Source organism: Malania oleifera, chromosome 1 (assembly GCF_029873635.1).
Source record: "Malania oleifera isolate guangnan ecotype guangnan chromosome 1, ASM2987363v1, whole genome shotgun sequence".
Classification (NCBI taxonomy): Eukaryota; Viridiplantae; Streptophyta; class Magnoliopsida; order Santalales; family Ximeniaceae; genus Malania; species Malania oleifera.
In genome coordinates this window covers 102,501,252-102,517,491 of record NC_080417.1, presented here as the reverse complement: position 1 = coordinate 102,517,491, position 16,240 = coordinate 102,501,252, and the positions used below count along the sequence as shown (strand labels likewise).

Below are 16,240 nucleotides of genomic sequence, written 5' to 3'. Positions count from 1 at the left end.
AATTAACTAATTGATTAATTAGGTAAGTAATTAATTAAAAAAAAAATTATTTAATGGGAATGGTGGCAAGCACTCCCACATGGTCTCCATCCCCATCCCATACTCAACCCATACCTTGCCCATCCCTTGCCCATTCTTTAAATTTTAAAAATTATAATTTCACCCATCTCCCCACACTTTTATAAATTTTATTCTTTCCCCAAAATTTTCCTATAAATAGGGAGCTCTCAACCTTCATTTTTCACAACAAATTTTCAAGGAAGAGAAAAATTAGTGAGTGAAAGAAATTGTGGTGGAGAGAGAATTTTTAAATAAATTCTCAATCACCCACTCTTTCCGATCTCATTTCTTAAAGATAGTTATTGTGTTCGTAGCACGCGGTAAAAGAAGAAGGTAAGTAAATTTTGATTATGGTAGTTTCTTTTTATTTTAAATTCATACCCGAGTTTATTTTGTACGTAAATTTTAATTATGTTACTTAGTTCCACAAAATTTCTATGAGTTTATTTTTATGCATATTTAATTATACCAGTTCTATCTTTAATATACTTGCATCTTTTTTTGGGTTAAAAAATGTTCCAATCCCCTTGGGTAAATTTTCAGCATTTCTTTCTATTCAAAAATAAAATTATATATATTTTTAACACAAAAATTGTGTGGCATGAGTTTATTTCTATGTTGCATTTTTATGAAAATATAAGTAAAGATGAGATTTTCACGATATTATTTTTAAATTGCATAAATTATAATAAGATGATTTTAAAACCCCTTATGGCAACGAAAGTTCAAAGTTACAGATGCTCGGTACCGCAGCTTAAAGTTTATACGGATCAGAGTGCACCCACACTGTTTACAGAGTGGTTATTTATGTTAGTGGATTTCTCCTGAGTGCACACCTGGTTCCGGACCAGGACTTAATAAGGAAAATCTCACTTAAAGTTTACGTACGTTGATTTAGTTTGGTCGGCCAGCCAGCTAAGTCTAGTCTTCGGACCGCACAACCCAGTCATGGGGGTAAACATGACTTACGGCAAACAGGCCTAAGGGTGATTTTTATAATATATGTTTATACATATTTAATTACGTGTACAAAGTTACTGATGATTTGAAGGAAAAGTGTAATTTTTCGTGAAAATGATCATTTTGGTACTTAAATGACGATCTAAGGAATACGTATAAGGAAAAGTATATGTATGTTTATCATTAAATATTTTTACAGTTTTAAAGTTAAAAGTTTAATTTAGCAGTTATAGTATATGATTGTAAAATTTACTGTTGAAATTGATGACAAAAGTTTTATGCAGAAATCTTTAAATTTATGTTTATTCTAAAAGCAGTCTTGAAATTATAGTATTAAATATTATTTTACGAAATTCTTTAAAAGCTCATTTTGGCCACACACTAATAATAATCTTATTTACTTACTGAGCGTCGTCTCACCCCAATCATATTTTATTTCAGATAACTCTGAAGGACATGTCGGGAATCAGGCTTAGCAAGCATGCGGGTGGGGATTAGAAAAATAAAGATTGATTAGAAATATTAGTATGGTTTTAGATATTTATGTTTGTGTAATTTTCCTTCTTTTGCAATAAATGATTGTAATATGGATAATTAGCGCTCTGGTTTAATAAAAGTCGAGTTTATTTGCTTCCGCTGTAAATCAGTAGTAAAAAGTTAATATCCCAGGCCCCTCGGGGTCGGGGTGTTACAGACAAACACATGAGATTTGTCGATGAATTGTAGTATATGATTAGTCGACGAGTGCAGGGGCTTGGTCGCCGAGTACAATGGGTAGATTAATGTTAACGGGTGGAAAACGACTAGTTTACCAAATAAAATATCTTTTCTTCCCCCCAATTGCTAGTTAACGGCTCCTAAGACTCTTGGGCTATAAATACAAGCTATTAGACTTGTATTAACATGGTTTTGAAGGTTTTTGATCATTTTTAGTGAAAAATATCTTTTTACACCAAAACCTAAGCACCTAGCACTTTGCATTGTTGTTCTTCATTTACAAGTGCTCATTCTTTCTTACTCTTTAAATGTGTTTGATTCATTACTTAAGAGATAATGTAAGGTTTGCTTTGTATTTAATATTTGCTCATTTGAGGAGCATCATATTATATTTCTATCATCTTCTTGTAAAATTCTTTGTGGACCATTTGATGAAGGTTCTTTGTGAACCGAAGAGGCTCTTGGTGAGCGGGTAGGGATTTGGTCCTGAGTTGTAAGGTTTCTCCGCCGGTGAAGGAGATCATATAGTGGAATCCTTGAGTTGGTCTCAAGGTGTGGATGTAGGCTTGGTGCCGAACCACGTAAAAATACCAGTGTTGATTTTCTCTCCTTATACTTTTTATTACTTGTCATGTGTATGATTTAAATTTCATATATTATGACATAATTGCTTACATCTTGCCAAGTGTTTTATTTTGTAGAGAAAGTTTGTAATTCCGCAAAAGAGTCAATTCACCCCCCCTCTGGACTATATACGCCTGGGCTGGGACAACTAACATTATAAAATAAATTATTTAAATTTTACTCAAATTTTACATTTTAGTTCTCATTTAATTTTAGTAGGTTTTATATCTATATTTTGTTTTTCTCAATTAATTTACACCTAAATTAGTTATCTACAAATAAATTTATATCATATGCACATGTCCATAACATCTTAAATTTTTATGCACTATATATAAATTTTATATATATTATATTATTCATATAAATGTATCAATATTTGACAATTTTGTTAAATAAATAATGAAAAATAATGTGTTAAATTATAATGTTATTGCTAAAACTAATTATTGAAATACATATATATGTTTGGCGCGAAAGAGAAAATTTCCTTTATAGTGTTAGAGAAATTATAGAATCATGTACACCATCTTACATTTACCTTTCTATATATATAAGTGATTGAGATTATTTTAAAAATATACAATACAATATAATTTTTTTACCAGCTTTCCACCAAAAGTTTCCTATAAAAAATATGTATAACAATTATATACATATAAATTCACATAGTCATATATACATGAATGTTTTAATTTACAAAAGTTAATTATAAAATGTTAAAACTTATTGACAATAAATTGTCAAAATAAATGAAAATTATAAAATTTAATTTTAGTTTTTCAAAAATAGTTTAAAACCAAAAATAAGATTAGAAACATATACAAATGCATTTTATAATTTATTTCTTCAATGTAAGCAAAACATAGAAATAATATCAAATAGATCCAACGGTTCATTTTAGTTGTGAGAAATAATTTTTTTTTTCATTTTAGTTTTCTAAAGAAATGCAAAAAGTTGAGCTAATTTCTTAATATAAAAACATTAACATATGATAAATGAACAACAATAAATTGACACTATATATCGGTAGAAGTAATTTTATTTTTTTTCAAAATTTTAAATAATTGCAAAAAAATATTTTCTATTTTTATAAATTTCTATAAGAAATTTAAATTAACTTTTATTATTTTTCAAAATTTTTTTTTCTTACCTTAAATTTAGGAGTATAGAATATGAATTTTAAACTTTAATTTGTGTAATTTATAATAAAATATAATATAAAATTATATTGAAGTAGTGTTGGGAATATGAATTTTCATGTTTAAATTTGGATTTGTGTGGACTTAAAATAAAGTGAATTTAATTTTGTATTATATTTTGTTCAAATCATATAAATTCAAATTCAAAATCTGAAATCCATTCTCTCAAACTATGGTAATTTTTTTTTTTTAAATTCGAAGTCTCAAATTTTTATCTAAAAAGTGAAATTAAAAAATATTTTGCATTACCAAACAAGTTATTTTTATTAATACCTTTTTAGTAAAATTTTTTGAAAATTTTAAAATAAATAAAATTTTTATGATTGTTTTCAAAATTTAAAATAAAATATAAAAATATTTTTCGCCATAAATTTTTTTTTTTTTGCAAATTAAAAAGGTATCCCTAGAAAGTAAAAATTAAAATGATAAATAAATAAATCTTTGCCCAAAAATACTTATTTCTCATAGATTTAGGGAACAAAAATACTAATCCCTCTTAAATTTTAAAATTTTCATTAATAATTTTAAAAATATTACTAATCTAATTTAAGATTTAACACAAAGCACAACTCTTATTTTAAAAGACTAGTAAATCCTGAGGCTCGGACTTCAAACAATTTAAAATTCGGGGTGAATTAATGCGGACACACATTGGGGGCTATCGATCACTAAAGTCATCACATGATTCTTACAGGACTGACGAGCGGACGCAACAAGATAATAGACTTTACTTAAAGGTGACAACACATAAATGATTGCATTTGTCTGGGAACCCATCACCTTTAAATAATTCATAGACTTTAGACAAAATAACAATTTACAAATACTTTTAAAAATACAATCCTGACCCATAGTGGTGGACAAGAGTAAAAATCACATACCTTTCCCTCTCATAAATTACAATATAAAATATAAACTGAACCAAACGACAGATAGTTGGAATCTGCTTTTGAAAAAGTTTTTAAATAATGATGGAAGAGAATACAACTTTTGACAAATGAGATTGCAAATTTTAACAAATAACTCTGATGGAGATGATGACCATTGTTTTCTTTCAGTTATGCATTTTGACATGATAATTATTTCTTTTATGAAATAGTCTTCTTCGAGAAGGCTTCTTCTTGCAAATTTTTATTTTGAATAAATTCGTACTATGTGTCAATATTTGACCAGAGGAGTTTTAAAAAATATTTTGCATTACTAAACAAGTTATTTTTATTAATACCTTTTTAATACAAATTTTTGAAAAATTTAAAATAAATAAAATTTTGATGATTGTTTTAAAAATTGAAAATAAAATATAAAAAATATTTTTGGACATAAATTTTTGCTTGAAAATAAAAAAGTATCCCTAAAAAGTAAAAATAAAAACAGTAAATAAATAAATCTTTGCCCAAAAGATACTTATCTCTCCTAGAGTTAAAAAAAAAGATACTAATCCCTCTTTAAATTTATAAATTTTCATTAATAATTTTAAAAATATTACTGATCCAATTTAAGATTTAACACAAAGCACAGCTCTTATTTTAAAAGGCTAGTAAATCTTAAGAGGGATTGTAAAAATCTAAATATTTTTTAAAAAAATTTTAGAAAAGAGTTTATCGTTTTGCTTGCCTTTACTAAAGAAGTCCCGTACTAATCAACATCCCTTTTGAGAAGCTATCATCATTTCCTTTTGTTTTATCTGTCCGCGGGCCGCGGCTATCATGCGCCGGCCGCCATCATTCATGAACGCAATGTGAACTCTGCTACTTTTCTACAAATATCTGATTGGAATTAACACTTTCGACGGTCTCCAGCTCGCCACGTCAACATCTTCCCCATAGATGGCCCACGATATCAAACGTGCTGACCCCAGGTTCGGTTACTCTATACCCGGTACCGGATCCACAAAACACGCCACCCTGTCATACCACGCCACCTCAGCAGAACGGTCACCGCGCACTAACCCTAATTTAGTAACAGAGGGTCGCCAACTCAGAACCCCGCATATAAAGGCCCCGACCAGCGCGCCTTGCCAACCCATCGGAGAGTTCTCTGAACTCATTTCGGAGTCGTCGGAGAAGAGAAAGCCGGAAGTTACGCTTTCGCCCTTCTGCCATGGCTGTCTCCAGCTGTCCTAGGGTTTTTGCAGCGTTCGAGTGCCGTTCGGATCCGGACTTCAGCCCCGGCGCCGGCGGTCCGCGCCCGGGGAAGCCGAGTTCCGCTCGATTTTCCGGGAAGGCGAACTCCGGGTTGCGGTCGATCTACGGTTCGTCCGGTGCCTCCGGCTTGTCTTCTCTGATACTCCGGTTTCCTCCGAACTTCGTGCGGCAGCTCAGCACTAAGGCTCGGAGGAATTGCAGCAACATCGGCGTGGCACAAATCGTTGCGGCTTCTTGGTCCAATAGATCAGCCAATGGATCAACACCTGCGGCGGCGGCGGCGGCTAAAGCTGTCGATGCGTCCGCCGCCGCAGCCGCAGCCGCAGCTGCGGCGCCGGTTGAGGCCGTCGATGATGTAGCGGCGCATGATTGTTGTGACAGTAATGGAAGTGTACAGTTTGTTGAGGGTTTGCCTGTTCCAAAGGAGGCTTCGTTTTTGAGCTGCGATGGGAGCATCGCAATTCATGCTGGTATATAATATATACTTATTCATCCGTCTTGATCGATATCTTGGCCTCGCGCGTGAAAGTTCTTGATTTAAATTATTGAATACATGGAATATTTTTTCATTGATTTAGATTTGGTTAGATCTATAGATGTTCTTCGGGTATTATTTGGGTATGAGTTCCGTCACATATAAATAACTTTTAGAAGGATTTAATGTTCTTTATGCCTTATGGAGTTAGGAAAGTTAATGGCGGGGCTTTCTGGTCATATATTGATGTGGGTAATGTTTAGATCATTTCTCTTGGGGAGATGGATTGGGATTTGGGAAAATTTTAGATTTGTTTCCGTTAATATATGGTTATGTGCAAAGCCTAGTTTTTTTGTTAAGGCCTGCTCAAAGGGCATAATCATCAATATAACTGAAAACCAGTGCCCATTTCATCTTTTTTTGTTGGATTTCTGAAATTCTGTATTGAACTTGTCTGAATTTTGCCCATTGCAAACTTTAGGTGCGGATCTCTTGCACTTTAGCTTTATGCTCACATTTGAGACATTCTTAACCTTTAAATTATTTGTTTGCTTCTCTCTTTTTGGTTGTTGTTTCTGATAATAATGTTGACTGAGCAGAAGATGTACAAAATGAGAAGAAAATTGACATTTTAAAGTCTGTTCTTTTTTGCATGCAATCCTGTTTGTTTTGTGAAATTGTGGAAATATTCAGGTTACATATGAATGATTTTTCCTTTGGTCTGAATAGGTGAAAGACTAGGTCGCGGTATGGTTACTGATGCAATAACTACCCCAGTTGTCAATACTTCTGCCTACTTCTTCAAGAAAACTGCTGAACTCATTGATTTCAAGGTATGAGTTTTACGCTGGCAGAATGCACTAGTTCAGTTTTGTTTTTTGTGACCATTCCTTGCATAAGCACAAAACTTATTTCTCTGATAAATCTATTGGAGGAATGGAAATAGACAGTACAATTTCGTGAAAATTCCATAAACTGCTTGAATAAGCTGGTGCTTGCTCAAGGTGTCACATGTTATCGTGGCATTACTTTGTGTATTCACCTCAGAGTGTATGTCACATAATCATATGATTTTGAAGATATTACGTTATTGATATCAATTTGTTCTTTGATTGTGGCAGGAGGGACGCCATAAGAGTTTTGAATATGGGCGTTATGGAAATCCAACTACAGTGGTCGTGGAGGAGAAGATCAGGTTTGTCACCTATTATCCGCTTCTCCTAATGGCACTCAAGTGTGTAATGCTTAATAAAATTGTGTACTTCCTACTTTAAACAGTGCTCTTGAGGGGGCTGAATCAACCATCATAATGGCATCCGGGATGTGTGCCAGTACAGTTATGTTGTTGGCATTGGTCCCAGCTGGTGGGCATATTGTGACAACCACAGATTGCTACAGGAAGACGAGAATATTTATTGAGACAGTCCTCCCTAAAATGGGAATCAAGGTAATTATTCTTTTTACTCTAGAGAATTTGTAGCTTTCATTTGTTTGGAAGTTGTGCCAATTCCTAAGAAAAGTGCAGAGGGAGATATTTCTAATGTTGTTAACCTGAATCCTACGTTTGTTTGGTCATTTGCTTGTTAGAATATAGAATGTTAGATTATTGTAGTCTCTTTTGCAATTAGAATGGGTATAGAATTCTGTAAAGAAATATTTCTAAGATAGAATGCAACATCCAGTGTTAATTGTTAAAGCTTCTTAGGGACAATTTCTAGAAGCCACAAGCACTGAAAATCTGAATTTATAAATATTTTTTATTACTTTCTCATGACCGGAGAATCTTGTTAAAAATATGTTGAATTGCATAAGATTAAAAAATGTACTAAGAATTTATTCCTTTTTAATCCATTGAAATCCAAAGACATATGCGCCGGGGGGGGGTGTGAATTTGTTTAAAATATAATTTGTTTACTTAATGTTCGTGCAAAGACAGGATTCTAGGCCTTCCGCCATCGATCTGAAGGCACCATGGTCAAGATTCTGTGCACTAATGTGCATGTGTGCCCATAGAGAGGGAGAGAGAGAGAGAGAGAGAGAGAGAGAGAGAGTTTGAAACCAATTTTCCAAGTAATGCACATAAAACATTATATGAGAGTGAATTGTGTTTGTTAACTGAATATAGGATCTGCTATTAATATGATATAGAGACGAGTGCTTTTAGGGATGTGAATGGGGTGGATTTGTAGGAGGGGCATAAGCCAAATCTGCTGCGTCTACCGCCCTGAATCTGGGTCAGAGCATTATGTGTATTCTCATCACCATCTCATTAAGAGATCCGTCTCCTGCTTGGGATCCAAATCAGTCCTGCCAACTATATAAAAAAATACAAAATTTTGGGGAAAAAACAATACTTATGTCTTTATATTATTAAAATAAAATAATTTAATTAATATAATTTTATTGTTGATAAATATTAACCTTACTACTAGAGTGATATAAAATAGAATGACAATAATACATTAAGAAGCTATGAACAAGTGAATGAAAATACTATATTTATACATGCTCACACATGCATGCATACATTTGTTTATTTATACTCAGTGCACATCAGGTTAAGTTTTGGTTAAGAGTAGCGGTATTTTGGATGGAATGGATTTGGGCTGCAGAATATATTTTCCACTCGCAGCCTTGAATCCACCTTGGATCACAAAATTAATCCCAAGCTCCTGTCTCAAATTTGTTTAGGAACTTACCTAATCCCCTCGGACCTCCTATGGGGATGAATTGTGGTGGGATATTTGCCAACTGAACCCGTTTACATATAGTTGACACAGCCTCCTCTTATTTACCATTTTTAAATGGTGCAGAATGAAAAAAAAAAAAGAAACAAAAAAGAAACAAAAAAGGAACTTATTCTACAGTGTACATGCTTTATTCTAATGTTCCAAGTCCAGGCCCTATAATATTACAACAAGTGCTTGTCAATCAAGCTGAAAGATTAAGCTCAAGTTGTTCTTAACTTCTCAAGCAATCCATATATAAGTTAATTATCTAACATTTTTTATAGGATTTGATATTCGTATTAGATCAGTCAGCTGTTACACTGTACTGATCTGCCTATCTGATTATACCTGTAAGAGACTCCACCCTGTTGTGTATGCCTCTCATAATCCTGATGCAAGTTGAAATTCCTATCAATAAATTATCAGTGCCTTACTCCAGCTGTTGCATTTTTATGGTCGCCAATCTTTGTTATGTGAACCCCCGCTTGTGTTCATGGCTTGCATTTATTAATGTTGTTCAAACCGTTTTGTACATGGCTGTCTGATAGTAGAATCATCCAATGATGGAGAACTTTTTACTTAATGGAATTAACATTTTTGAATTTGACAATGAAGCATTGGTTAATTTTAATTAAGTCCAATAACTTGAAGTGAATTTAGATTAAGACCTTCTGTTACGTTCTGCAATATTTAATTGTATTTATCTTGCATATAGAACTGCTACTTGGGCCTATGTATAGATAGGAGTGACTTCATGTTCCAAGTGTTTGCTTTTCAGTGCATCTGCATTCATTGGTTTTTGTCCTGGTTCTTCTTCATGAGTTTATATGCTGTTAAGATCTCTACTGATTTCTTATGAGAATATTGATGTCTCTGATTGTTACTTTAGCTCTATATAAAAATTCTGGCTATATTTTCTACATATTTATGAGGTCTTCTGTTTGTTATAATACAACTGCAGGCTACTGTCATTGACCCTGCAGACGTGGATGCCCTGAAATCTGCCCTGGATAACAATAATGTCAGTTTTGGAGTAAAGTGATCAGTTTGTTTGCTTAAATTTCTCTATGCGCATTTGCCTTACAAAATGACAAAATATCCTGAGTTCGATGCAATTATTGTTCTGTGCAGGTTACTCTTTTCTTCACAGAGAGTCCCACTAATCCATTCCTTCGATGTGTTGACATTCCGCTGGTTTCAGAACTTTGCCACAAAAAAGGAGCTTTGGTTTGCATAGATAGCACATTTGCAACTCCTCTCAACCAGAAGGCCCTTGCCCTTGGGGCTGATATTGTTATTCACTCTGCCACAAAATATATTGCCGGCCATAATGATGTATGTCAGCTTGCATTGCATTGCCCTCTTTTCCCCCTCCCTCAATTGATTTTGTTGGTAACTTAGGAAGTTGTGTTGAGAATGAGCATCATGCTGTTAAATATTCCAAAGTCAAGTGTTAAAGAACCACAATTCCTGCTGCAGGTCCTTGCAGGTTGCATTAGTGGTTCTGAAAAGTTAGTATCAGCAGTTCGTACTTTGCATCATATTCTCGGTGGTGCTCTTAATCCCGTGAGTAATTTTTTATGAGGCAGTACTCTGGATTTATACACCTTTAAAAATTTTCTTTATGTTCATTGATCACCATAGAAAATTCATGATATAAATCTGTAATACATTCACAATGCAAGAGCTCTTAATTCTAGTAAGCTAACTTTCACTGTCTAGGTGGTGTCTCAAACATGGTGCATGGAGGGCGGCTTGTTTCTAGAGTGTTTGCAGCTTTACTTTTTCTCTATTGAAAATTATATGGAACTTGAGACTAAATCATAGTATCACGTGGTTCATTTTGTCAGAATGCCGCATATCTGATCATCCGAGGCATGAAGACACTGCATCTTCGTGTACAGCAGCAGAATTCAACAGCTTTGAGGATGGCCGAGATTTTAGAGGGACATCCCAAGGTATGCACACTGGAAATAATATGCTTCATTTTTGTCATTTTAGCTTTTGCTTGATGAAGAATTCATTTTGGTTCACTGGTGATGTATGAGTTCTATGTAAAGTCTATTTTATACAACCTGCAATTAATATGCTTCAGAATGGAATTGAAACCAAAGAGCATAATGATTAATATGCATCTGTTGTAATGTATCAAAAAATAAAAAAAGCATATTGTAGCTGAAGCTTAAATTTAGCTTTTTGAGTGGGGAGAGGGAGAGAGAGTGGGAGACAGTAGTTTTGAAACTATTATTATTTGACTTTGGAGCCTCCTAGCTAACATGGACATAACCACTGGTGTCTGTGAGGCAGGGATATATGTAGCCTCTTACCTATGCAGTTTGGAGAGGCAGTTTTCATGATTCGAACTTTTGAGTTTTGACATTACAGCACCCTTTTTGCTTGGATAGAAATTCCCCTTTTCCACCTAAAATGAATGGTTTTAGTAGCATATAATTAAACCTATTTTATAAAACTTAGGGAGCGATTTGGTGTATAAAAAATTATGAAAATAAGAACTAAAAAATTAGAATGAAAAGATAGAACAAAAAATTGGCGATTTGTTTGATTACAATGTTAATTTTATTTTACTTGTATTTTTAAACTCACAAGTCACTGTTTAGCTCTCCAAGAACAATCTTGTTGTAAATAGAGGTTGAAAGAATAGCGAAATTTCGTTTTAAATAATTTCTCTCATTTTTTAAAATTTAAGGAATATTTATTTTAATTTTATTTTGTATTTGCATGCCATTTTTTTTTTTTAATATTTCTTCATTAAAAAAGGTTTGTGTGCAAAAATGGTTTGATCCACAAAAGTGAATTCTAGATATTTAAGTATTATGGAAACAAGGTACCACAAGTGATAACTGAGGGGCTGTTGGTATCATTTTTGTTTTTTTTTTTTACTAGTTTTTGTTTCTGTTTTTGTTTTTGATGGTAGTACATTTGTCTATGTTGTGTTTTTTTTTTTTGGGTTTATGTTTTTTGGGTTTTTGGCCATTGTAGCAAAAAACTCAACAATATTTTATGGTTTTCAGCCACAATACTTTTAATATCTGCAACACACTTTTGCGAATCATATTATTGTACACAATTTTTAACAAAAAGACGCTCACTTCCCCTAAAGTTTTGGCAAAAGATAGAGACCTTTCCTAAAGTTTCAAAAATGTCACAGACCTCCCTTGAGGTTTGGCAAAAAGACACAAACCTCCTCTTAAAAAATTTGTCTTTTTGCAAAATACAAGAGGAAAATTATGTCTTTTTGGCAAATTTCAGTGGAGGTTCTTGGAATTCTTGAAATCTCAAGGGAGGCTTCTGGAATTTTTGAAATCTCAGGAAGGTCAAAAATAAGGTGAGCACTTGAATTTAAATATAGTTAAAATGAAAATACTCATAAAATTTACCAAAAGTTGAATAAGTTATAGAAGAGATGCATGGTCAATTGACAAGAAAGAATCAGTAATAAAGTGATACAAAATCAAAAGAGGACAAAAAATTAGGGCTTAATTCTCATATTCAACATCCTGTTACTCATAAAGCCTTTTTGTAGGCTTCCCATCATACTAAGGAACCAATCCCTAGGAAATGGTATCAGCTCCAGAATAATTAGCAAAGCACTTTTGGTACATAGGAGTGTGATCCCTGTCAAAGTAATTCAAAAATTATTTTTACCATTTTCAATTGTCATATACATTAGAATTGTTCTTGGAAAAATTTAGAAAATGAGTTTAAAAATATAATTATCAAGTAAAATTTATAATTAATTTAATTTTTTACTATAATACTCATTTTCATATTATCTATCATATGTTTTTTTTTGGTTATTTGTTCAAGGACAAAAAAATGAATATAAGTTATGTATTCAATTTGCTTTGTTTTTGAAAATATTAGCCAACTAATATTCAGTTTTCAGTTTTTTTTTTTTTTTTTCCCCTCCAAGGCCCTGTTTGGAGGTTGGAAATTATGGGGGAAAGGAAAGGAAAATATAAAGGAATCTTTTTTTTCCATATTTGGCTATTGAGGAAAGTAAGAAGGAAAATAAAATGTATAGCAAATCAATGAATAAAATTTTGATTTTACACATGATTTACATTTGGTTTTCCTAAATTTTTTATCATATTAGAAAATAATTTACATTTTAAAAATTTATTATTTGATATAAAGAGAGTATTTCCTTCTTATTTTCCTTTACCTTCCTTTCCTCAAGCAAAATTATTTATTCAAATGGGGTCTAAATTTTGAAAGTTCTGCCAAAAAAAAAAAAACTGGGAAAGGAAAGGAAAATATAAAGGAATCCTTTTTTTCATATTTGGCTATTGAGGAAAGTAAGGAGGAAAATAAAATGTAGAGCAAATCAATGCATAAAATTTTGATTTTACACATGATTTACATTTGATTTTCCTAAATTTTTTATCATATTAAAAAAAAAATTTACATTTTAAAAATTTATTATTTGATATAAAGAGAGTATTTCCTTCCTATTTTCCTTTACCTTCCTTTCCTCATTCAAAATTATTGATTCAAATGGGGCCTAAATTTTGAAAGTGAGAACCAAAAAAAAAAAAAAAACTGTGATGACAGCTCAAAGTTGACCGTGAAAAACAAGATCATAGCCTTGCAAACAAACATGTTGTCTTGAACTCTCTTCATTTGTACTGCAGCGAAACCAAAACAAAAGCTGAAAAAAACAAAAAAAAAGAACAAGAACTGATATGTGTAAGAGCCCCTAATCTATTCATTGAGCCACTGATTCATTTAAATTAAACAGTATTTAATAACTATTGTCAATTGGACTCTGTTTAATCAATATCTTTTCTACAACTGTGAGGCTGAAGTATTGTTAATTGGATTCTACTATGTGTTTTTAATCAAGAGAAAATTTACTCAGTACCTTTTCTTTCTACTACTGTGAGACTGCGGCTGCTTTTGCCTTTGATTCTGCATTTTCAGTATATTAATCTTGGTGCAAAATATAAATAGAAATTATGTTTTATCAAGGGTGCCGCCTAGCAGGCCTAGCAAAGAGAAAAAAAAACAAGGGTGCCAGCTAGCAGTCTGGCAAATCTCTTGGTAGTTGCACAGTAGATCTATGATTAAAATTTTCTACAGTCGTAATGTGATGACTGATGCTATAATATTGGCAGGTGAAGCACGTTTATTATCCAGGTTTGCCAAGTCATCCTGAGCATTCCCTTGCCAAGCGGCAGATGACTGGTTTTGGTGGTGTGGTCAGTTTTGAGGTGAATATTATATTGTGCTGGTGGCACCTTTGGGTTATTATATATGACTAGTCAAGCGCAACTCCATATTTTGAGTCATTTTTGCAAAATGTTGAAACTCCGCAATGCTTTATGCAGATTGATGGGGACTTGATGACCACTTCCAAGTTCTGTGATGCATTGAAAATCCCATACATAGCCCCCTCCTTTGGAGGCTGTGAGAGCATTGTGGACCAGCCTGCAATAATGTCTTACTGGTACTTTCTTTCTTTCATTCTATCATCGTGTAGTTGTCTAAATAAATGCTTCTCTATTATATGAATTGGTCCATTTGAGTTTTGTGGGAGTATGGGCATGGGTAACAATCTGACCACCTTAGACAATACTTGGAATATGCTTTTGTTTGATAACTTTGATTTCCTGAACTTTTAAGCTTCTAAAACCAATGAAGTATGTGCATGGGCGTAGGTGCTGAGATTTATTTGAGGTCATCCATTAAATGAAATTCTGATGCTTGCATTATTGGTCAGATATGTAAAAAATATAATGAAGTATTCTTCATACACTTTTTTTCTGGTGTTCTGTTGGGATGGTAGACTGGGGCATCAAATTTTGTCTAAACCTGCGCAATTCCAAATTCAAAACTCTAAATCCATACTCCCAATACAGTTTTGTTATCAGATATTGGTAGAAAACTGTTCTTATTGCCTGGCAGTGGTTCTGTTTTACTGATAGTAGTGCATTCTCCCCCCCCCCCCCCCTCTCCCCCAAAAAACTCTAAATCCATACTCCCACATACAGTATAGTTATATGAAGTTGCTGTTGGTAGAAATCTGTTCTTATTTTGTGGCTCTGTTTTACAAGTAATAGTGTTTTTCTTTTCCAATGTGTTCTAAAACAGGGACCTTAGCCAGTCCGAAAGAGCCAAGTTTGGGATCAAGGACAACTTGGTTCGGTTCAGCTTTGGAGTTGAAGAATTTGATGATTTGAAGGCTGATGTCCTTCAGGCTTTGGAGTCTCTGTAGGGCGTGCTGCCCAAATACTTTAGGCTTTGGAGTCCACAGTGTGCTACCAACATCTTTTCTCTGCGTTTATGTTTTGTTTTGATCTTTATTTCTCTGTGGTGCTTTAAATGGTTGATTAACAAAAATATTTTCTCTGCCCTTACTGGTGGATCAAATGATCTGCTAATGAATTGTGCCCTCTCCCTGGGCTACAATAAGTTACTCTATTTTATGTATAAAATTTGTGCCCCTATGATATTGTGGTTTCGGTGCAAGAGAGTTTGAATTGTCTTAAAAAAAAAAAGAAGAGGTGCTAGAATGCTGTAAAAATGAGGTGCTAGAGTGCTGTATGTTGCTATTGGAATAAGTTAGAATAATTAAAGTGGGTATTTATTTTTAGGTATGTAATTGACGTGTTGATAAAGTTGTCTTTTAGTTTTAAAAGTGACTTTAACAACTTTCCCCACCTAGAAAACTAGAATTTCAAATTCAGGGCTGCATTTGAAAGTATGTATGAATTTTAGGCCTTTTATATTTGTAATTGGGTAGAATTCAATTCCAAAAGAGTAATATTATTCAGATGCAACTTCATATGAGGTACAAAAAGAAACAAAATTTTTAACTTGACACTACTAGCATCATTAATACCTAAAAAATTAACAATGCAGAAGAGTCTGCGTGTGGCGGTCAATAAATTCATGCATGTATTTGCACGGAATTGTGAAAAAAGAAGAAGAATAAAAGACAGAAAAGTGGTAAGGCATTAGTTTTAGCTAGCCCAACACTTTTGCAAGCTTCCCCTGATACTCCTTGAAATATTTCAACCGCTGAGACAATGGAATCCACATAATTTACAACTTTTAGCCATTAGAAAACCATACCACACAATTTTAATTAATGAAGGATAAAAAGAAAACTATGTTGTCACAACTTCAAATGTTAGGCTACGCCTTCCCTAGAATGCCTGATCATCTAGGCATCACTGGGACGCTTAACCATGCCAATAACACAATCCCCACACTAGGGGAAGAGTGACTTTAATAGTAGATTCCTGTGACCAATATGGAAATTTAGACAAAGCTGGTAATTGAGAACTATGCCACAGATGAGTT

At 33.2% G+C, this 16,240-nt stretch overlaps 1 protein-coding gene across 1 annotated transcript; it reads left to right on the top strand.

The window, feature by feature from the left end:
* The first annotated feature begins 5,461 nt into the window (after positions 1–5,461).
* LOC131164159 (cystathionine gamma-synthase 1, chloroplastic) lies at positions 5,462–15,403 on the top strand. The gene is made up of 11 exons (XM_058121155.1): positions 5,462–6,177; positions 6,912–7,015; positions 7,304–7,377; positions 7,461–7,629; positions 9,873–9,932; positions 10,043–10,246; positions 10,391–10,477; positions 10,762–10,869; positions 14,050–14,145; positions 14,263–14,381; positions 15,026–15,403. Exons 1-11 carry the CDS (start codon positions 5,664–5,666, stop codon positions 15,147–15,149), a joined length of 1,659 nt encoding a protein of 552 aa, XP_057977138.1. The 5' UTR covers positions 5,462–5,663; the 3' UTR covers positions 15,150–15,403.
* The last annotated feature ends 837 nt before the right edge of the window (positions 15,404–16,240 follow it).

Excerpts from the sequence above, each read along its gene's own strand:
- LOC131164159 (XM_058121155.1), top strand. The coding sequence starts at position 5,664 with ATGGCTGTCTCCAGCTGTCCTAGGGTTTTTGCAGCGTTCGAGTGCCGT. Across the intron at positions 7,378-7,460 it reads GTCGTGGAGGAGAAGATCAG|TGCTCTTGAGGGGGCTGAAT; the intron begins GTTTGTCACCTA and ends TACTTTAAACAG. Across the intron at positions 10,478-10,761 it reads TCGGTGGTGCTCTTAATCCC|AATGCCGCATATCTGATCAT; the intron begins GTGAGTAATTTT and ends TCATTTTGTCAG.